This window comes from Aquarana catesbeiana, linkage group LG02 (assembly GCF_042186555.1).
Source record: "Aquarana catesbeiana isolate 2022-GZ linkage group LG02, ASM4218655v1, whole genome shotgun sequence".
NCBI classification, from domain to species: Eukaryota; Metazoa; Chordata; class Amphibia; order Anura; family Ranidae; genus Aquarana; species Aquarana catesbeiana.
In genome coordinates, this window is record NC_133325.1 from 797,900,859 (window position 1) to 797,924,234 (window position 23,376).

At 48.5% G+C, this 23,376-nt stretch overlaps 1 protein-coding gene across 1 annotated transcript in view; it reads right to left on the reverse strand.

Annotated features, from left to right (window-relative positions):
- Nucleotides 1-8,856: 8,856 nt before the first annotated feature.
- GTF2E1 (general transcription factor IIE subunit 1) overlaps nt 8,857-23,376 on the reverse strand; it is a 39,598-nt gene continuing 25,078 nt past the window's right edge. Inside the window, exons 3-5 of the mRNA XM_073617507.1 lie at nt 16,915-17,116; nt 13,345-13,580; nt 8,857-10,285 (exon numbers count right to left, since the gene is read on the reverse strand). Of these exons, the coding sequence (XP_073473608.1) occupies nt 9,867-10,285; nt 13,345-13,580; nt 16,915-17,116 (857 nt within the window). The 3' untranslated portion in view covers nt 8,857-9,866. The remainder of the gene's footprint in view (nt 10,286-13,344; nt 13,581-16,914; nt 17,117-23,376) is intronic.

The following is a 23,376-nucleotide window of genomic DNA, read 5'->3' on the forward strand; positions in this document are numbered from 1 at the left end:
CAGGAACTGGGAGTGATCTGAGGTCAGGAACTGGGGGTGATATTAGGTGTTTAGGTTCAGAAATTGGGGGTGATCTGAGGTCAGGATTTTGGGGTGATCTGAGGTGTGTAGGTTCCGAAATTGGGGGTGATCTGAGGTGCGTAGGTTCCGGAATTGGGGGGTGATCTGAGGTCAGGATTTTGAGGTGATCTAAGGTGTGAAGATGCAGAAATTTGGGGTGATCTGAGGTGTCAAGGTGCAGGAACTGAGTGTGATCTGAGGGGTAAAGATGCAGAAATTTTGGGTGATCTGAGATATGAAGGTGCAAGAATTGGGGGTGATCTGAGGTGTGAAGGTGCAGGAATTGAGGCGATCTGAGGTGTGAAGGTGCAGGAATTGAGGCGATCTGAGGTGTGAAGGTGCAGGAATTGAGGCGATCTGAGGTGTGAAGATGCAGGAATTTAGGGTGATCTGAGGTGTAAAGATGCAGAAATTGGGGGTGATCTGAGCTGTGAAGGTGCAGGAATTTGAGGTGTGTAGGTTCAGGAATTGGGTTGATCAGTGCAGGAATTTGGGGGGGGGGGGGGGGTGATCTGAGGTATGAAGGTGCAGGAATTGGGGGTGATCTGAGGTCAGGAATTGGAGGTGATATTAGGTGTTTAGGTTCAGAAATTAGGGGTGATCTGAGATCAGGATTTTGGGGTGATCTGAGATGTGTAGGTTCCAGAATTAGGGTTGATCTGAGGTCAGGATTTTGGGGTGATCTAAGGTGTGTAGGTTCCAGAATTGGGGGGTGATCTGAGGTCAGGATTTTGAGGTGATCTAAGATGCAGAAATTTGGGGTGATCTGAGGTGTCAAGGAGCAGGAATTGAGGGTGATCTGAGGGGTAAAGATGCAGAAATTTGGGGTAATCTGAGATACGAAGGTGCAGGAATTGAGGCGATCTGAGGTGTGAAGGGGCAGGAATTGGGGTGATCTGAGGTGTGAAGGGGCAGGAATTGGGGTGATTTGAGGTGTGACGTTGCAGGAATTGTGGGTGATCTGAAATATGAAGGTGCAGGAATTGAGGTGATCTAAGGGGTGAAGGTGCAGGAATTGTGGGTGATCTGAAATATGAAGGTGCAGGAATTGAGGCGATCTAAGGTGTGAAGGGGCAGGAATTGGGGTGATCTGAGGTGTGAAGGTGCAGGAATTGTGGGTGATCTGAAATATGAAGGTGCAGGAATTGGGGTGATCTGAGGGGTGAAGGTGCAGGAATTGGGGGTGATCTGAAGTGTGAAGGTGCAGGAATTGAGGCGATCTGAGATGTTAAGGGGCAGGAATTTGGGGTGATCTGAGGTGTGAAGGAGCAGGAATTGGGGGTGATCTGAGGTGTGAAGGTGCAGGAATTGGGGGTGGTCTGAGGTGTGAAGGTACAGGAATTGAGGTGATCTGAGGGGTGAAGGTACAGGAATTGGGGGTGATCTGAGGGGTGAAGGTGCAGGAACTGAGGCGATCTGAGATGTGAAGGTGCAGGAATTGAGGCAATCTGAGATGTGAAGGTGTAGGAATTGAGGCGATCTGAGATGTGAAGGTGCAGGAATTGAGGCGATCTGGGATGTGAAGGTGCAGGAATTGGGGTGATCTGAGGTGTCAATTAGCAGGAATTGGGGTGATCTGAGGTGTGAAGGAGCAGGAATTGGGGTGATCTGAGGTGTGAAGGTGCAGGAATTGAGGCGATCTTAGGTGTGAAGGTGCAGGAATTGTGGGTGATTTGAGGTTTGAAGGAGCAGGAATTGGGGGTGATCTGAGGTGTGAAGGAGCAGGAATTGGGGGTGATCTGAGGTGTGAAGTTGCAGGAATTGGGGGTGATCTGAGGTGTGAAGGTGTAGGAATTGGGGGTGATCTGAGGTGTGAAGGTGCAGGAATTGGGGGTGATCTGAGGTGTGAAGTTGCAGGAATTGGGGGTGATCTGAGGTGTGAAGGTGTAGGAATTGGGGGTGATCTGAGGTGTGAAGGTGCAGGAATTGGGGGTGATCTGAGGTGTGAAGGTGCAGGAATTGGGGGTGATCTGAGGTGTGAAGTTTCAGGAATTGGGGGTGATCTGAGGTGTGAAGGTGTAGGAATTGGGGGTGATCTGAGGTGTGAAGGTGCAGGAATTGGGGGTGATCTGAGGTGTGAAGGTGCAGGAATTGGGGTGATCTGAGGTGTGAAGGTGCAGGAATTGGGGGCGATCTGAGGTTTGAAGGTGCAGGAATTGGGGGTGATCTGAGGTGTGAAGTTGCAGGAATTGGGGGTGATCTGAGGTGTGAAGGGGCAGGAATTGGGGTGATCTGAGGTGTGAAGGGGCAGGAATTGGGGTGATCTGAGGTGTAAAGGGGCAGGAATTGGGGTGATCTGAGGTGTGAAGGGGCAGGAATTGGGGTGATCTGAGGTGTGAAGGGGCAGGAATTGGGGTGATCTGAGGTGTGAAGGGGCAGGAATTGGGGTGGGATCTGGAAGGTGTGAAGGGACAGGAATTGGGGTGATCTGAGGTGTGAAGGTGCAGGAATTGGGGTGATCTGAGGTGTGAAGGGGCAACAACACGACCATAAAGATGATTATTCTAGTCTGACAAAACAGCAACAAAACCACTTTGTAATGTTTTGTTTGACATCACAGAGGAAATGAGGCCAGGCTGTGAATTAGGCTAACTCAAAGAACCACAAGTCCCAGCATATATCGCTGAAGCCGCCAGGTCAGAAGCCATTCTGTATCACGTGCAGCAGGCTGTCCTCTGGTGTCACAAGTCCCAGCATCCTCTGCTTACCCAGGTCAGTCTTTATATAATGATCGCCTCCCTGGGATGTTATTGTGTCTGTACAGAGGACATCATTATACCGGGTACTGCTGAGCGCTGTATATTAGACACATCCCAACCTGCACCGGGATAGCCCTGCGGCACGTACAGATCCATCCTCTCCTCATTAATCATTTACAGGAATTGATTAGGAGGTTCCGGGGAAGAGATCCTCACAGCGTCCCAGAGACAGATCATTGTTATTTATATCTCCTCCAAGACATATAAACCTCTATGAGGATCAGGAAGCTGCTCCCTTTATTAGAAGATACACACACAACATAAATAAGACACTACATGAAATACTGTGCAGGTTATCCGCCGCCTATAATCCAACCCTACATATGAGGGCAACTGTAAGACATAACTTGTAAATCTCATATCATAAAACTTATACAGGAGTGACATCACCACTCTCCAGATATAAGATCTATTCTACGGGAGTGACATCACCGCTCTCCAGATAGATGTATTATATGGGAGTGACATCACAGCTCTCCAAATATGAGATATATTATAAAGGAATTACATCACCGCTTTCCAGATATGATATATATTATAAAGGAATTACATCCCCGCTCTCCAGATATGATATATTTGGACCTTTGTGTGACGGACTTGTGTACACACGATCGGAAAATCTGACAACAGACCGTTGTCCGCCAAAAATTTACTAGCCTGCCATCTAACATTTGTTGGCGGAAAGTTGGCCGACAATTGTCTGATGGAGCGTACTAAACGGTTGGATTTTAGGCAGTCTGTCACACAATTCCTCGCTGAAAATCCGATCGTGTGTACGAGGCTTTAGACACCATACACACTATTAGATTTTCTGCAGATTTTTGTCTTCAGATTTACCAAAACCATATAATATAAGGTCAAATTTTAAGAGTTTCGAATTTGTATGCAATCAGGCAGGCCCTTGCACTACATGGTTTTGGTAAATCTGAAGACAAAAATCTGCAGAAAATCTATTAGTGTGTATGGGGCATTAAGGGTGGTATTTGGAATCTATTGCTGTGAACCTACATCTTGGGTTCAAAGGAGCAAGTTAAACAGGCCATTGTAAGGCTTCAAAATCGAAACAAATCCATCAGAGAGATAGTAGCAACATTAGGAGTGGCCAAATCAACAGTTTGGTACATTCTGAGGAAAGAAGAATGCACTGGCGAGATCAGCAACATAAAAAGGCCTGGACGTCCAATCAAGAGAAGACTTCACGAGAGCAAATCCAGAGGGTTCACCACAAGGTGCAAACCATTCATAAGCCTGAATAGAAAAGCCAGATTAGACTTTGCCAAAAAAAAAACAAAAAAAACAAAAACAGATCAGTTCTGGAAAAGCATTCTTTGGACGGATAAAACTAAGATTAACTAAGAAACTAAGATTAATCTGTACCAGAATGACGGGAAGAAAAAAAAAATAAAAAAAGTGTGGAGAAGGCTTGGAACAGCTCATGATCCAAACCACACAAAGCCATTTGTGGTCACATGGTGGAGCTGGCAGTGTGATGGCATGGGCATGCATGGCTTCCAGTGGCACCGGGTCATTGGTGTTTATTGATGATGTGACCAAAGACAGAAGCAGCCGGATGAATTCTGCAGTGTTTAGCGATATACTGTCAGCGCAGATTCAGCCAATGATTGGACGGCGCTTCACAGTAGAGATGGACAATGATCCAAAACGCACTGCAAAAGCAACCCAGGAGATTTTGAAGGAAAAGAAGTGGAATATTCTGCAATGGCCGATTTAATCACCTGATCTCAACCCAAATAAGCATTTCACTTGCTGAAGGCAAAACTAAAAAGGCAGAAAGAGCCACAAAGAACAACTGAAAACGGCTTCAGTTAGAGCCTTGCAAAGCATCAGAATGGAGGAAAGCCCAGTCTTTGGTGATGTCCATGGGTTTCAGACTTCAGGCAGTCATTGCCAGTGAAGGATTCTCAACAAAATATTAAAAATGAACATTTTATTTATAATTCTATTCATATGTCCAATTACATTTGAGCCCCTGAAAATGTTGGGGGGGGACTGTGTAAAAAAGTGGTTGCAGTTCCTAAAATTTGTACTTTATATTGGTGTTCAACCCCTTGAATTAAAGCTGAAAGTCTACACTTCAAATTCATTTGGATGGTTTCCTTTTAATTTTCTTCTGGTGGGAAACAGAGCAAAAAGGTATGAAAAGTGTGCCTGTCTCTAAATATATATATATATATATATATAAAAAAAAAAAACACTATCTCATATCTGGAGAGCGGTGTTGACACTCCTGTATAAAATAAAACGTATCCAGTGGCAGCTGGTGGGTTCTCCTTTTGAAGGACACGGCCCTGACCGCCCACGGCATCCCACCCACTGGACCACCTACAGCACTGACCACAGCGGCACCTGCTGGACCACCGGTGGCACCGACCACACACTGTGTGGCGGGGCTCCCCTCCTCTCCTGCAGTGGTGGGGCTGTACTCCTACTCTCCTGCAGTGCAGGCAGTGGTGGCTCACAGACCTGCCTCCTGATTGGCGGGCAGGAACTGTAGTGTGACCAACAGGGTGGGAATCGGGACGCAGTGCTCTGCGCTCTGAGCCCACCCTATTAGGGCCTCTGGCTCTAATCATGTGCTTCAAAATACACCCCTCCGCCATAGTAATTCATGTGTCTGTGGTCCTGAAAGGGGCCGGGCACATGGATAGGGAGGGCGGCGGAGGTGTTAGGGGGGGGTGGCGCCCGTGCGCCCACAATGCACGGGCTGCCACTGCTTGTATCTGCAGAGCAGTGATGTCACTCCTATAATATAAAAGTTGTAAAAAAAAAAAAAAAAACACTATAAAAATGACTTCTGTCTGAAGGGCAGTGAGGTCACTCCTGTAGATAGGATTATGATGTCATTGCTTGTATGTAAGGAGAAGAAAATTCATTGGACAATTAGTAATACACAAGAAACACACATATCTGTCAAATATCACACAACAGTTGTCACACGACTCGTACAAAAAAAAGCTTTATTTAAGGAAACAAATTGAATTATAAGAACAATTTGCTCATGTAAAAGGCTCAGGCACACAATAAAAACACAGGAGAAATGAGACTTTCCTCTAAATCAAAATGTCAATTCATTATATATAATACTCTGCGAGCTCCGGGTCTAGGCTGTGTGTGGCATGTCCACCCAACACGGATATCCCCAACTGGATTCTGGAGTCTAGCGATGAGGGACCCCCCCCCCCCCCCCCCCCACCAGAGCTCAAATATCTGCACTCAATCAACGGGGTCACCACACCTTCAGCTAAAGCAGACACAGGCACAGTGCTACAATTACAAGTCCCTCAGGGGCGGGCACGACTACCTCACAGTGGGTGTGGCAGGTGGGTGGATCTGGGAACGCCCCCAAAAGTACTTCACTGAACCAACTCTGATCAAGAGGGGGCGCTATTGGTCTTAAATGTATGAATCAAAAGGCAGCATAACCAACCAGAAGTCGAGGTGCCCCCGCTCTGTACTCCTTACACCCGGGGCAATGCCAGTGCAGCGGCTACAGAGCTGGTCTTGCACTTTACTGCTGGAGAAGCCAGGTTTAAAGTTATCGTCAGAACTAGAAAATCGGAGTTATGAGAAGCAAAATTTCGGCCAAGTAGCTGTTTCGGCCAGAGATTTGGTGTTGTAATACTGTCAACTAGCAGGACTTTAAGCAGAACTCCAAAAGTAGAAAAGTTACATGTGAACAGTCTTAGTTGCTGCATAATTCTGTGCGGTCAGTCTTGCAATTCAGAGACATTTCTACCACCATGTACAGCCAAGGCAAAGGAAGAGGACACAGTTCTGCAGCTTCCCGTGGCACCTTCCTGCATGCACACAGCTGAGTGGGATGTCGGTGTGTGCTACTACACTGGAGGTCACGTGGCTGGTATAGTAGGATTCCGCACTGAGAACATGGCATTGGCAGTGTTTAATGGTAAAAAAAAAAAAAGTAAAAAAATAAAACCTGAAACCTGTCCTTAAGCTCACCATCTACAGCCCAATTACAGCCAAAGCATTTTTTTTGTTAACTTTATAGAAAGTGAGGAGTAGAAAATGTGTTTTAATTGCTGTGCCCCTATTGCGGGGGGGGGCAACGCTTCCTATCTGGTCTACACGTGTGAAGAGAAAGCTTATTCACAGACGGGGGGGTCAGGGGACTATCCCCCCTCCCCCATCCCCACTCCACAAAAAAAAAAAAAAAAAAAAAAAAAAAAAAGGTTCTGTGGTCCTACTAAAATCCAACCATTACCCCTAACTATTTAAAGGGTTAATTCAACTTTTTTTTAGAAAAAAAAGTTAAGGTTAACACCGTACACCCTCCCCAAAAAAACGCACCCCCCCCCCCGGGTCGCCACAGTTTATGTAGGCCCATCTTGGGCGCTCAACCTGTGGCCCTCCAGCTGCTGCGAAACTACAAGTTCCATCATGCCTCTGCCTTTGGGAGTCACGCTTGTAACTGTCAGCCAGCAACTTGCAATGCCTCATGGGACTTGTAGTTCTGAAACAGCTGGTGGGCCGCAGTTTGAGCCGCCCATGATTGTAGGGTGTTAGTTTGCCTCTTTATTATTTATGAAAAGGTGAACACTTTAAAACCCCTTAAATCGAACCCCAAGATCTCACTTAAACCACTGAAGCTCACCCAACCTTTACCCCATAAAATCTTGCCCCAACGCCAAATCCTAAACTCGGGAAACTAACCAACCCCCTAAAATCCAACCCTGAACCCCTAAAACCAACTGACCCCCTGGGATCAAGCATGAACCTCTAACAATTACCACCCCTCCTGCAATCTAACCCAAAAACCAAACCTCAAACCTCTGGGCTCGTTCACACCAGCGGGCGTGAGTCCCGGTCCATATACAGCGCACCCTCTGTTGTGTTAAGGGGAGTGCAATGTGTTGTTACAATGTATCACAGTGTTTTGTTTTTTCTTTTCGGAAACTTTAAAGTTAATAGAAGAATTAAATTGAACTTTAGGCAAGGGGTGGGTTTCGATATGCTGCACTGAGCTACATAAAAATGTTACGCAAGCATACCGACATGCCTATAATTTAACCCTTTTATGACCACCTAACACGTGCGGCACCAAAAGGGTGGGGTTTAATGCCCACAGGCCACACATATGTTCTTCTGGGCGGCCGCTGTTTGTTCTGAGAGCCCATTCCCAGCACAGAGATGGAGGTGTGAAAGACCGGTCACTGCTACTTATAGGTATCCGGTGGGACTGGCTCCCGACCATGTGATCACTGTGACAGCCAAACAGTGGTTATGTGATCGGCCAATCTCCCCCAAACCCCTACTTATAGGTATCCAGTGGGGCCGGTTCCTGACCATGTGATCACTGTGACAGACAACCACAGTGGTTATGTGAATGGCTGATCTCTCCCAGCACCCCCACCCGACTTGTTTTCTATGTGTCCTAGCACAGAGACTGAGCTGTGAAAACAGGTCCCTGCTACTTATAGGTATCCAGTGGGACTGGCTCCGGACCATGTCATCACAGTGACAGCCAATCACAGTGGTTATGTAATTGGCCGATCTCTCCCAACCCTCTACTTCGAGAGCCAGTTCCACTGGATTCTTAGAAGTAGGGGGTTGGGAGAGATCGGCCAATTACATAACCACTGTGATTGGCTGTCACTGTGATGACATGGTCAGGAGCCAGTCCCACCGGATACCTAGATCATGTGATCACTGTGACTGCCAATCACAATGGTTATGTGATTGGGCGATCTCTCCCAACCCCCTACTTCTAAGTATCCAGTGGAACTGCCTCTCGAAGTAGGGGGTTGTGAGAAATCGGCCAATTACATAACCACTGTGATTGGCTGTCACTGTGATCACACGGTCAGGAGCCAGTCCCACCGGATACCTAAAGCATGTGATCACTGTGACTGCCGATCACAGTGCTTATGTGATTGGCCGATCTCTCCCAACCCCCTACTACGAGAGGCAGTTCCACTGTATACTTAGAAGAAGGGGGGGGGGGGTTGGGAGAGATCAGCCAATTACATAACCACTGTAATTGGCTGTCACTGTGATCACATGGTCAGGAGCCAGTCCCACCGGATACTTAGATCATGTGATCACTGTGACTGCCAATCACCGTGGTTATGTGATTGGCCAATCTCTCCCAACCCCCTACTTTTTGGAATCCGGTGGGGCCGGCTCCCAATCATATGATCACTGCAAGAGCCAACCACAGTGGTTATGTGATTGGCCGATCTCTCCCAACCCTCTACTTATAGGTATCCAGTGGGACCAGCTCCTGATCATGTGATCACTGTAAGAGCCAATCACAGTGGTTATGTGATCGGCTGATCTCTCCCAACCCCTGCCCCCCTTCACTTGTTTTCTATGTGTCCTTGCGCTGAGCCTGCATTGAACAATGCACCTGGTGTGAACCCTAACACTAATCCAACCTGTAATGCTAAAATCTAACACCTAACCTCCTAAAAACAAGGCGAACCCTGAGACTTAAACTCTCAAATCTAACACTACGGAGTTTTGCTTTGATCCAAAGTAATCTACATGTATTGGATGTGAAAAATGCAGCTTGGGAAAGGACACGAGTGGATAAACGTGATCGGTGGTTGCCTGCAACTACTACTATACGGAACAAGCGGTACCTCGTAGACTAACACAATAAGCGCTCTCCACTCATACTTAACGGCAGCCATCTTGTACTTGTATTGCATGAAGCTGCTCAGGTTTGCATTACCATTGAAAGATTTAAAAAAAAAAAAAAAAAAATTAAAAATACCACCAGCAGCTGTTCTTCAGGAGCCATACACAGCTGTATCCAGTCCACTGGCAGCCATTTTGGCCACATTCACCTGCAAGGACCGCCTCCTGTACTTCTCAAGCTGGGGGTGCATGACTGCTGATGTACAGAACAAAAATCTTTAAAAAAAAAAATACTGCTTACTCACCAAATGCTAAAAACAAATAAAAAAGGCGAATTAAAAGCATACGCCGGCGAAGGCTGGCGGAAGAGATTCGGTAAAATCGATAGCGGGAGGCGTGACAACACCCCGCGGTCTGACGGGTGACTCACTCATACATGTCCTCAAACATTTTCTGTCCCATCTCGATGTACGCCTCTTTCTCCTGCGGGGTCATCTGCGCCACCAGTTCGGGCCGCTGACTCACCTCGCTGTAAAGGTAGCCCCGCCCCCCGACGGTGACCCTGGGAACCGCCTGCACTTCCTCGAACTCGTCCTCGTCGTCCTCATCCTGCTCGAAGTGAAGGGAAGCCACCGGGTGACGGGGAGCCGGGCTGTCTTGGTCGGACTCGCTGGTGTCGCTGTCGGAGTCGCTGCCGGCGCCCACGCTGGACGCCGGAGCCGCGGACGCCCCAAGGGCGGCCGCCGCCTTCTTCTCGTGCTTCAGCAGCGCCTGCATGACCTCTTCGTTGTCGTCGGCCCCTGGACGGCCCTCCCCGTGGTCGTGGAAACCTTCTGGGTCCAGGCCTGGGAGGGGTAAATGTAGTTAGGAAAATCACTCATCGTAAAACATAATACATACATTGTTCTTAGGACATAGAAGGCTTTCTTTGAGGATATTGTCTTGTGATCTATAGACTAAAAAAAAAAAAAAAAAAAAAAAAAAAGCACTTCTTTTCAACTTTGATCAGTGTTCGCTTAAAAAAAAAAAAAAAAAAAAAATTACTATACATAAAAGTAAATACCGTATTTATCGGCGTATAACACGCGCCGGCGTATAACACGCACCCCAAGTTTAGGAGGGAATTTTAAGGAAAAAAACTTACATTTAAATGCCCATCAATGCAGCCTCATCAGTGTTCATCTGCAGCCTTTCCCCAGTGTCCAGTGCAGCCTTGGCCCCAGTGCAGCCTTGTCCCCAGTGCAGCCTTGTCAGTGCAGCCTTCCCCGTGCAGCCTTCCCCCCAGTGCAGCCTTGTGCCCAGTGCAGCCTTGTGCCCAGTGCAGCCTTGTGCCCAGTGCAGCCTTGTGCCCAGTGCAGCCTTGTCCCCAGTGCAGCCTTGTCGCCGCCGACATACAAACGTTTAGTTTGTATTTTTAAACATGGCGCCGCGGAGTTCGGAGGGACTCGGCGGCGCTCGTTCAGCTGAACGAGCACCGCCGAGGACACAGTGACTGGGCGGAGCCGAGATACACATAGCCGAGGGTTCTCGGCTATTCTCGGCGCCGTTCACAGTCACGCCCAGTCCCTATGATGGACATAACACAGGTCCAATGGCGGGACTGGGCGTGACTGTGAACGGCGCCGAGAAAAGCCGAGAACCCTCGGCTATGTGTATCTCGGCTCCGCCCAGTCACTGTGTCCTCGGCGGCGCTCGTTCAGCTGAACGAGCGCCGCCGAGTCCCTCCGAACTCCGTGGCACCATGTTTAAAAATACAAGCTATGTGAATGTCGGCGGCGATCGCTCAGACAGATCACAAAATAGCGGGGATCGGCGTATAACACGCACCCACGATTTTCCCCTTATTTTAAGGGGAAAAAAGTGCGTGTTATACGCCGATAAATACGGTAAATGTAGTTTTATCATTTGTCTCATTTAAAATGACACTAAAATAATGATTCTGGTATAAATACTTGCAATAAAGGCTTTTTTAAAATGTTGACTTTTTTTTAATGCACTGCTATGATAAACTAAGCGTTAATAAAAGGATTAAATGAGAATAATTTTTTTTTGTAACTTGTTAGGCTACTTAAAAGAGAAGGTCCCAACCGCCCCCCCCCCCCCCCCCCCACAAAAAAAATAAAATAAAAAAAAGTCAGCAGCTACAAATACTGTAGCTGCTGACTTTTATTAGGACATTTACCTGTCCTGGAACCCAGCGATGTCGGCACCCTAGCTCTCAGGTGCTGCCGCTGCCATTGCCTGTAAGTGAAATCGGCAGCGAAGCCTTGCAGCTTCACAGCCGGCTCTCTACTGCGCATGTGTGAAGCACACTACGATTTGCGAATGGCCCAGTGGCGGGGGAAGGAGGAGGGAAGTGGGAGCCGTGTACCTGTCAAAACCAGATACCCATTACCCATACCCCCCTCGAAAGGTGCCAAATGTGGCACCGGAGGGGGGGGTGTGGGAGGCAGATAAGCGGAGCTTCCACTTTTGGGTGGAGCTCCGCTTTAAACTATCACATGCAGATGTTCACTCATCCCTTTATTCTGCAGAAGAATAAAAGAGTAAAAAAAAAGTAAGAATATTACTTTGTATCTCTCTATCTCCCATCTGATCAATGTTTATAAACAACGTTACTTTGTATCTCTCCATCTCTCGTCTGATCAATGTTTATAAAACAATGTTACTTTGCATCTCTTTGTGTCCCTCAAAGGTCAAGAGGTCTGGCTGACCCACCCCCACCAAAGTGTTCCACCTACCCCAACTAAGTCGGGGCATCAGCAAATCAGGGTAAGCGCTTTGTATCTTTGTATCTCTCTATCTCCGCTTTGTTACTTTGTATTTCTGTCTCCTGTTTGATCAATGTTTATAAACAATGTTACTTTGTATCTCTCCATCTCCCGTCTGATCAAGGTTTATAAAACAATGTTACTTTGTATCTCTTTGTGTCCCCCAAAGGTCAAAAGGTCAAGAGGTCTGGCTGACCCACCCCCACCAAAGTGTTCCACCTACCCCAACTAAGTCGGGGCATTAACAAGTCAGGGTAAGCGCTTTGTATCTCTCTATCTTCGCTTTGTTACTTTGTATCTTTGTCTCCTGTCTGATCAATGTTTATAAACAATGTTACTTTGTATCTCTCTATCTCCCATCTGATCAATGTTTATAAACAATGTCACTTTGCATCTCTAAACAATATTTATAAAAGTGTTGTCAGACAGTTTTTTTTCTCCTTTATGACAGCTGTAGCTTCTACAGATTCTGTATTTACACAGCAACTCCCTGCTGTCATTTTGACAGCATGCATGAGGAGGGAACTGCAGTAGGGCAGAAGGACTGGGCATAGTATACAGTATATGGCCTGTGTGCTTTCCATAGTGTAGCATGTCCAGTGTCCACAACTTATTAAGCCAGGATCTGGATGGCCCACACAGAACTGAACTTCCAGTCCTCTTTATAATACAGCAAAGAGCAGCTAGAGAAGCCTCAGAGCTTCAGGAACAACATCTCTTGGCATGATGAGACCAAAACTCAACTGTATAGTCAAAACCATAATCGCTGTGATGGCACAGAAATCCAATAAGGCCTATGTAGATAAGCAACCGATCCATACTGTGAAGCATGGAGGTGGATCTTTCTGGGATGGGGGTTGAGATACCATGGAACATACAATTTATTCTACACTGATGGCAAGATGAATGCAGCAAATTGTAACGGAGGAAAGTTTGTATTCATCCTCCGGAACGTTCTGCCCGGGAACTCGTGGACCCTCCAACGCAATTTAAGAGAAGTAATTTTGGTAGAGGAGAGGAGCGGATACAACTGAGCAAGAGAGAAGGGAAGCCGAAGTTCAATCTTCAAAGACGGATTGTTATGACAAGCAGACTGGAGACCTATTAAAACAAACCCGGCTCCCGTTTCTTACCATCTTTGATGTTGGCGGCTTCGGCGTAGGCTCCGCCCTGTATGGTGCTCTCCCTCAGCCAAATGGGCCTCTCTTTGGTTGGTTTGTTCTCGCCAGCCAACCTCTGCGGGTTCTCCTGCTCCTCCATGCTGATAACCACATCCTGCGTATACATGTCCTCGTAGGAGGGGCCCTTGGACCAGGCCTCCCTCTGGGGGCCGGCGGCTGCGGCTGCTGCCGCCGCTGCGCGCTCTTTGCTGGAAAAAAAAATGCAGAAAGGGAAACAAGCTCATCATTTTGCATTTATTTTTACGTTTTTTGTCAAGCGGAATAACAGGATATTATTGCACACTAGAAGCTGCTTCAATCCCCAACACAAACGCTTCCTCTGATTGGCTGAGGCAGAGAGGGCAGATGGATGACATCACAAACTCCGCCTCGAACAGAGGAAGCTTTGTATTCATTCATAGAGTACAAAGATTCCCCGAATGGCTGATCAGCAGTCAGCCCGACTTTCTTGTTCCAGCAGTGAGACGGGAAATCCCCATCCCAACTGCCGTAACACCGCGCTGTATACTATATATAGCTGACGCTACACTCAGCAAGCACACCTGTTAGTGCAGTAAAAAGTCAGACTGGGCCAGCTTGGCCCAATCAAATTATTTCAAGGGACATTAAACATAGAGATCAGCTTCAGAGCGGAACTCACCTTCCATCCAGGCGAAGTGGTGTCACAGAGCTTCCCGCTAACCGGAAGCCAGGTACTGATCACTGGCCGATTTTATTGGCCAGGCACAGATGACGACACCCATCCCTGTGCTGAGTTCCCGGGTCTGTACACCCGCTGTGCCCATTATGAGGGGTTCCCACCATCCCTGTGCTGAGTTCTCGGGTCTGTACACCTGCTGTGCCCATTATGAGGGGTTCTCACCATCCCTGTGCTGAGTTCCTGGGTCTGTACACCTGATGTGCTCATTATGAGGGGTTCTCACCATCCCTGTGCTGAGTTCCTGGGTCTGTACACCCGCTGTGCTCATTATGAGGAGTTCCCACCATCCCTGTACTGAGTTCCCGAGTCTGTACACCCGATGTACCCATTATGAGGGGTTCCCACCATCCCTGTGCTGAGTTCCCGGGTCTGTACACCCGATGTGCCCATTATGAGGGGTTCTCACCATCCCTGTGCTGAGTTCCCGGGTCTGTACACCCGCTGTGCTGAGTTCCCGGGTCTGTACACCTGATGTGCCCATTATGAGGGGTTCCCACCATCCCTGGGCTGAGTTCCTGGGTCTGTACACTTGCTGTGCCCATTATGAGGAGTTCCCACCATCCCTGTGCCGAGTTCCTGGGTCTGTACACCCGCTGTGCTGAGTTCCCGGGTCTGTACACCCGCTGTGCTGAGTTCCCGGGTCTGTACACCCGCTGTGCTGAGTTCCCGGGTCTGTACACCCGCTGTGCTGAGTTCCCGGGTCTGTACACCTGATGTGCCCATTATGAGGGGTTCTCACCATCCCTGGGCTGAGTTCCTGGGTCTGTACACCTGCTGTGCCCATTATGAGGAGTTCCCACCATCCCTGTGCCGAGTTCCCGGGTCTGTACACCCGCTGTGCTGAGTTCCCGGGTCTGTACACCTGCAGTGCCCATTATGAGGGGTTCTCACCATCCCTGTGCTGAGTTCCCAGGTCTGTACACCCGCTGTGCCCATTATGAGGGGTTCCCACCATCCCTGTGCTGAGTTCCCGGGTCTGTACACCTGCTGTGCCCATTATGAGGGGTTCCCACCATCCCTGTGCTGAGTTCCCGGGTCTGTACACCCGCTGTGCCCATTATGAGGAGTTCCCACCATCCCTGTGCTGAGTTCCCAGGTCTGTACACCCGCTGTGCCCATTATGAGGGGCTCCCACCATCCCTGTGCTGGGTACAAATTACCAAGGGGGGGGGGCACTTTAAGAAGCAAATCTCTCTCGGAGATAAGCAGTTATCAGATTTCCATGGAAATAACACATTTCAAGCTTAAACAAAGCCACCTCCTAAGATTTCTCTCCCACAACAGTAAACGCTGCCACCCCCGGTACGCCGCAGTCTCCGAGGACTCTCCAAATTGCAGCCCCTCCCCCCTCCTGTCGCTGTTTTCATAGAACCCCTCTATTAGGGAAGAATAGCTCCGAAGCAACTTCTACAAATCGCTGACAGGAGCTCTAAGTGCAAAGTTTTAAGAGCTGACAGTTTTTGGAAAGACAGATCCGAGGGTGGCGGGGGGGGGGCGCGATTCACTGAGACACGCGGAAAAGAATGTACTTTCTGTACTGATGAGAGATAACATATTGTGCACAACTGAACGCCCGGGGCCCGCTCTGCCCGCGCACAGGGACACCAGGAGGTGTAAGCTTAAAGCTGAACTCTAGCCAGAAAAAATAACCAGAAAAACCATGAATAGCCGATTAAAAGGCAAAATAAAAACAGCTTTTTGCTGCAATACTCACCTTCAACCCAGAGATTTCCCCCGCAGTCCTTTTTTTTTTTTCTGTCACTGGGATGTCCCCACTCTGAAGGTCAGCACTATTCAAACCCACTTCCTTGGAGCCCAGTTCACCTTGGAGCCCCACCCTGTGACTGGACAGTGAAAGGAGAAGCAGCGCAGTGATGAGCTGGAGGAGGAGGAAGAGGAGGAAGAAGAAGAAGAAGAGGAAGAAGAGGAAGAAGAGTGGAGGAGGAAGAGGGAGGAAGAAGAGGGAGGAAGAAGAGGAGAGGAGGGAGGAGGGAGGAGGAACCACGGGGCATAGTTTCTGCCATTGACACTAACACAGCACTATTACTAACACCAATGATGGGGCACTATTCCTCTCACAGGCACCAATGATGGGACACTATTACTCCAATACCAACGATGGAGCCCTATTCCTCCCACTGACACAAATGATGGGGCACTATTCCCCCCACTAACACCAATGATGGGGCACCATTCCTCCCACTGACACCAATGATGGGACATTATTCCTCCCACTGACACCAATGATGGGGCACCATTCCTCCCACTGACACCAATGATGGGGCACCATTCCTCCCACTGACACCAATGATGGGGGACCATTCCTCCCACTGATACCAACAATGGGACATTATTCCTCCACACTGTTTACTTCCAGTGACACCAGTACATTTTCTGCTCCCGTTGCCATAGTCCGGCCCCCCTAAAGTGTAAAGCACAGTAAACTGGCCCTTTGTTTAGAAAGTTTGGAGACCCCCGGCCTAGATAATTAGGTGTACAACCTGCACCAGTTTCTTTTTCACTCTGAAATCTGCCGTAGGTGATGCAGGGAGACCGAAAAAAGTTTCCTAATGTTAATGTGGTGCATGTCACTTCAACTAGTTTCCTGCGGGAAAGCTTCATTTCCGGGTCTGACAACCAGGGCGGCGTTTTTCCTGTTTGTGTAATTGGCCAATAGTCATTCCTCCACAGACATACCGTGGTCAGGATTCAATGCAAAGACCCATTTTCAACCACCATAACGCAGCAAGAGAGAGATTATGGCACAACAGCGAGATGGCGGACACATCGTGGCCTCCATGCCATCAAGAAGAAGCACCTACCTCTGCCTGAGAGCTGGGATCTCCGTAGGTTCTGGCTCCAGGATTTCATAGGCCAGGTTGATATCCTCGGTCTGTCGCAGCAGGTCGTATAAAGGCTTTATCTGTTCATTAAACCGGGCGACTAGAGTCCGAGCGTCCTTCTTCGGCATGGCGGACTCATCTTCTTCCACCTCCGTGTGACAGAAGGTGCAAAGAAACTTCCCTGAGAGAAAGAGAGAGACAAACTAGTGCAAAACCAAGAGACTGCTCTACAAGGTGGGATCACAACCATTGCTGTGCCCATTATGAGGGGTTCCCACCACCCCTGTGTTGAGTTCCTGGGTCTGTACACCCGCTGTGCCCATTATAAGGGGTTCCCACCATCCCTGTGCTGAGTTCCCGGGTCTGTACACCTGATGTGCCCATTATGAGGGGTTAATTTTGTTTATTGAAAAAACTTACAAACAACAACTTATATACAATAAAACCATAATAAATAAATAAAACATATTTACAAAATAATTGAATATGATAATACAAAACAAGAACATAATAAATGGTACAAACCAAATTGCGCACAACACAATCCCTACAGGAGAGCCAGACTAAGGAACATCACCGTCACCATGCATGTAGCCTTTTATCAAAAATATATTTCATCTTGAAAATCTAGGGGAGTGAATCAAGAATAGAAAGAAAAGCCGCACACCCCGAGATCAACAGGCAGCAGCTACAGAGTCCTGATATTCCTCCACGCCCTTATCCAGACCTCCTGCTGCCACCTGCCTTTCTCAAGACCCCGAATCTTCCCAACCTCACCCAGAATGTCCTGCACCACCACTTCCACAGGGAGGATTTTACTCCGTAAGGATACCTGACACCGTGCACTCCACGTGAAATAATGGACTACTAGACTAACTAAAAAAAGTGTTTCCAAATCATAATCCCGACGAGTCTGGAATGCCCCATACACCCACTCTGCATAACTCATATGGGGGAGGAAGGGTATACTCAGAGCCCTCCCCACCCTCTTGTACACCTCTATATTAAAAGGGCATTGAAGTAGAAAGTGATCCATGGACTCCACCACTCCTCCACACTCCACTCTCGGGCAGCCCCGATCACTCATGGAAAGAAACTTCAAGTTGCCCTTCACATATAGTTTTCCATGAAAGGCAAGCCAAGCCTGATCCCTAAACTTCATTGGGATTCTCTCCAAATTAATCAATCGCAAACCCTCCCCCAAAACCAGGCTTGGGCAATCCCTCAAGGCCAGTGGCTCGCAAAAAGCAGAGCTCATGATCCGCTTCTCAAGAAGTTTCCTTGGAAGAGATTTGACTTCTCCTGCTGTTACTTGCCACTGCCGAAGCATTTTCAAACACGGGGCAACATAAGCCGGGAGCTGCTCATGCTTGACCCTCAGGATTTTCACTGGCCCACCATTTTCCCAGTCTCGCAGAAAGGGCCTAAACCAGGACTGGAAAATACCAACCCACCCTGGCGGTCTCTCTGCCAACATGTTACCAAGATTGTACTTCAGAAACATCAGAGAGAAAAAGACTACAGGGTTGACCATCCCTAGACCACCCTCCCGCCTAGGAAGGTAAGTCACATTCCTTTTGACAAGGTTTATTCTGTTCCCCCATAACAGCTGGAAGAAACAACTATAGATCCTGGTATAGAGAGAAACTGGCAAAATGCAAACAAAACTGACATACAGAAAAATCGGAATCAGGTAAGTCTTGATCAGATCAACCTTTTCCCTCAAGGAAAGCTGCCAACCGTTCCAGCTTGCCACCTTGGCATCGGCATTCTCCAGCCTGTTCACCCAATTTGCATGACCATAGTCACCTGGGCCGAATTCAATGCCTAGAACTCGAATTTTTTGTTGGAGCTCCGGGAAGTCATCCGGGAGAACAAAGCTCTCCCCTTCCACACCCATCCAGAAAGCTTCACACTTGTCCTGGTTGACCTTTGAACCTGATGCCCCTGCATACTGCCCTATCACTGAGACCACTTCCTGCGCCTCCGCAGTCCCAGAGATAAAAACAGAAACATCATCAGCATAGGCCACAACCTTCAAAGGAGGCTCACCAGCGATGCCCAAAAGGTACCCCACACAATGGTCCACTCTCTAGCCTTCTAATGAAGGGGTCGATTGCAAACACATATAGCAGAGGACTCAATGGACACCCCTGACGCACACCCGAGCCGACCGCAAAGGGCTGCCCGACCCAACCATTAACCAGAGGAAAGCTTTCAGCCCCTTTGTACAAAATCTTGAGCCAATCAATGAAACCCCCCTCCAGGCCATATTTGTCAAGAAGGAGCCACAAGTACTCATGATTAACCCGATCAAAGGCCTTAGCCTGATCCAATGTCAGCAAAAATGTACCCCAACCAGCAGCCCTACAACGCTCCAAGGCCTCCCGGACAGCTAACACCGCTGAGAAAGTGCTTCTACCTTGGACCGAACAGTGCTGGTGGCGGGATAACAAACTGCCTGCAACTGGTGATAATCGCCAGAAGAAAATCTTTGCCAGTATCTTCCTATCGACATTAAGAAGGCTAATGGGGCGCCAATTCCCAATCATCGAAGGATCTTTACCCTTTGACAGAAGGATCACTGCAGATTGCCTCATGGAGGGAGGGAGAGAACCCTCATTCAAACAGCCATTAAAAACCTCTGCAAGGTAGGGAGCCAGGATCGTTTTAAAACATTTATAGAACTCGGCTGTCAAACCATCTGGCCCTGGCGTTTTCTTGATGGCTAGTTTATCAATAGCCTGAATTACCTCATCTGCAGTGATTTCATCTGTCAAATTCATCAAAGGAACATTACTTTCCAGTCCTGGTGTAGAGTCCAAAAAACCCAACATCCTTGTCCGATCAAGGTTCCTTCCTCCCAGGAGATCGGCATAGTATGACCTGACAACCTCCAGGATCCCTGACCTAGACTTCGTCAGAGAGCCCGTACTGTCCCTCAGGCCATTGACCGTCTTAACTGCTACGCTCTGTTTACAGTTCTGGTAAGGGTCAGGCGAATAGTATTTCCCGTGATCCCTCTCCTGAACCAAAGAGGCGTGCCGGTCATATTGATGTCTCCTAAGGAGGAGCTTCACCTCAGAGATCGCCCCAGAATCTCCTCCATTCGAAACAAGGCGGTCAAGTTTCCTCCACAAACGCTGGTAGGTGATATACTTATCTTGCTGCTTCTTTCTTCCTATGGCCTTGAAAAGCCCAACAGTCCGCTGTTTAACAAGCTCCCACCATTCTGACTTGCTGTTGCAAAAGTCTAGGATCGTTACCTGTGCTTGAAAAAAATCCTCAAAGGATTGTCTTACTCTTTCGTCTTCCAGGAGGGCCGAATTCAATCTCCAGATACCCCTCCCCCTAGGTGGCATGTCTGGGGCATTCAGAGTCACAGATAGAATACAGTGATCAGAAAACTCCACTGCCCGACACACAGGTGCCGAAAAAGCGGAGTCTCCCTTTAAAAAAAAACCTATCTATCCTACTCTGACTACTACTTCGCTGAAAAGTGAACCCTGTGCTGTCTGGGCAGCGCTTAATGTGCGCATCTACCAGACCGGCTTCCCTAACTATCGCATTAAGAAAAAGGGTGTCATAGCCCAGCTTATCTCTGAAACCTCTCCTGTCTTTAGACCTAGTAATGGTAGGCCCATTATGAGGGGTTCCCACCATCCCTGTGCCAAGTTCCCAGGTCTGTACACCTTTTTTGCCCATCATGAGGAGTTCCCATCATCCCTGTGCTGAGTTCCCGGGTCTGTACCCCTGTTGTGCCCATTATGAGGGGTTCCCACCATCCCTGTGCCAAGTTCCCAGGTCTGTACACCTGATGTGCCCATTATGAGGGGTTCCCACCATCCCTGTGCTGAGTTCCCAGGTCTGTACACCTGCTGTGCCCATTATGAGGGGTTCCCACCATCCCTGTGCTGAGTTGCCGGGTCTGTACACCTGCTGTGCCCATTATGAGGGGTTCCCACCATCCCTGTGCTGAGTTCCTGGGTCTGTACACCTGCTGTGCCCATTATGAGGGGTTCCCACCATCCTTGTGCTGAGTTCCCGGGTCTGTACACCCGATGTGCCCATTATGAGGGGGTTCTCACCATCCCTGTGCTGAGTTCCCGGGTCAGTACACCCGCTGTGCCCATTATGAGGGGTTCAAACCATCCCTGTGCTGAGTTCCTGGGTCTGTACACCTGATGTGCCCATTATGAGGGGTTCCCACCATCCCTGTGCTGAGTTCCCGGGTCTGTACACCCGATGTGCCCATTATGAGGGGTTCCCACCATCCCTGTGCTGAGTTCCCGGGTCTGTACACCCGCTGTGCCCATTATGAGGGGTTCCCACCATCCCTGTGCTGAGTTCCCGGGTCTGTACACCTGATGTGCCCATTATGAGGGGTTCCCACCATCCTTGTGCTGAGTTCCCGGGTCTGTACACCTGATGTGCCCATTATGAGGGGTTCCCACCATCCTTGTGCTGAGTTCCTGGGTCTGTACACCTGATGTGCCCATTATGAGGGGTTCCCACCAACACTGTGCTGAGTTCCTGGGTCTGTACACCTGCTGTGCCCATTATGAGGAGTTCCCACCAACACTGTGCTGAGTTCCTGGGTCTGTACATCTGTTGTGCCCATTATGAGGGGTTCCCACCATCTCACCCCAGGCCTGGAAAATCCCACTGTGTACATTATGAGAGTTTTCCCTACTGGATTTTTATGTATTTTATAAACAATGTTACTTTGTATCTTTCTATCTCCTGTCTTTACATTATGAAGAATACAAGACAAGATAAAACACACAAGGGGGTGGGCGGGAACACCCAAAGCGGTTTTGGGCGGGAACACCCAAAACCGAGTCGGGAATTATGGGAAGGAAATCTCACTGGTGGAGTATTTTTTGACCTATAAGGCCAACAAGGACCGACTCAGCCTATCAGGCTCCACCTGTAGCTAAAATATCACTTTGTGGTGGACAGGTCACGTATTGCCACACAAAATATATTTGGAGGCGTAAGGTGAGCCATTACGGGCTGATGGCAGCAAGATCCTGTTTGCAGGTAACTCTATGTCCCGCCTGCCATCTTTGGATTGGACGGCGATGGAGCACACTGAAGAGCTCACGTTTCTGCTCTCTTCTCCTGTCAGCATGTCGCTTCTCAGCACATATATGGAAACCATTCTACCTTCTGAAAGGCTTGCAAATCTCCGCTGCCAACCATGTTATACAGGCACTCCAGCCACGCAGCACAGCCAGGTCACGACCGCCACAGCAGCACAGGCTTCCCGATCCTGGCAGATGTTAAGCCGAGCACATGCAACACCGCGGCACGCCTGATTGGTTCAGATTTCTGCCACTGCCCCTCCCAGCCTGAAGGCTGCTGTGCAGGAAGCTAATATAAAAAGACACATTCAGGTACTTCTACTAGTTCTATGTAAAATATTTGAAATTGATTTTTTTTTTTTTTTTAGTATCTACGTAGAGTTCAGCTTTAATGATTCGCCAGGCTTCCTGCAGCACTTATTAGATGTGAATACATAGAGAAGCTCTATAGAGGGTGAAGGAAGCAAATTGCCAAGGGTTCAAGGTCTGCTATTCACACAGCGTCTAGCAACAAATCCGCCGCGTTCCGTACGCCCACTGGATTCCCACCTCTTCATTGTCACTCCTCTGCCGACGCAGCCCGGTAATGATGAGAATGGGAGGTGCGCCGGGCAAGGCGTCCGCCAGGAGGAAGAGAAACCGAGGTCAGTGTCGCTTCGAGACGAGACAAGGCCGTTCGCAATGCGTCAGTCAACGCGGCGATGCAGAGTTAAACTTTCTCAGAAGTTTTGGTGGCCGTTCAACTCTTTGCGCTGCAAGTCTCTCCGTAAGAGAGAAGCAGAACCGAACTGAGCGGAATACATTGAACTCCTCTGAGATCCTCTGTTGTACGGAGCGAGGCGGGAAGAGCCGATTATCTCCACTTTAGAGATTTCAGGGTAAATCCCTGTAAACAGAAAACACTGCGGTTTCCCACGCTGCGCGAGTTGCGGATGGCGGCTGCGAAACCGTTCCCTGCGCATTGCCAGAATTTTAATATAGAGATTACTGTTCGGGAGCGATTTATGAAACCTAAAAAAAAAAAAAAAAAGGAGAATTAGCATTACGGCACACAGAGGTCACACAAAATGGATACCAATAATTCCACGCTGCCCGAAAAGCAGGAAAAGACGCTCAGCGGACGTTTTTTTTTTTTTTTTTTTTTTTTTTTTTTTTTTAGGGACGCCTATATGGCCAGAAAGAGTACATACTCGCAAAAAGTGGCAACAGCTTTGTACGTGAACCAAGGAATCGAAGCGTATAAATACCTGATGGAACTCTTCTGGTTCAAGAGGATTACCAGCTGACGTGTTTCGGAGGATGCACCCCCTTCTTCCAACCAAAACTCAGTCTGAGCTGTGGGGGTGCAATTGTC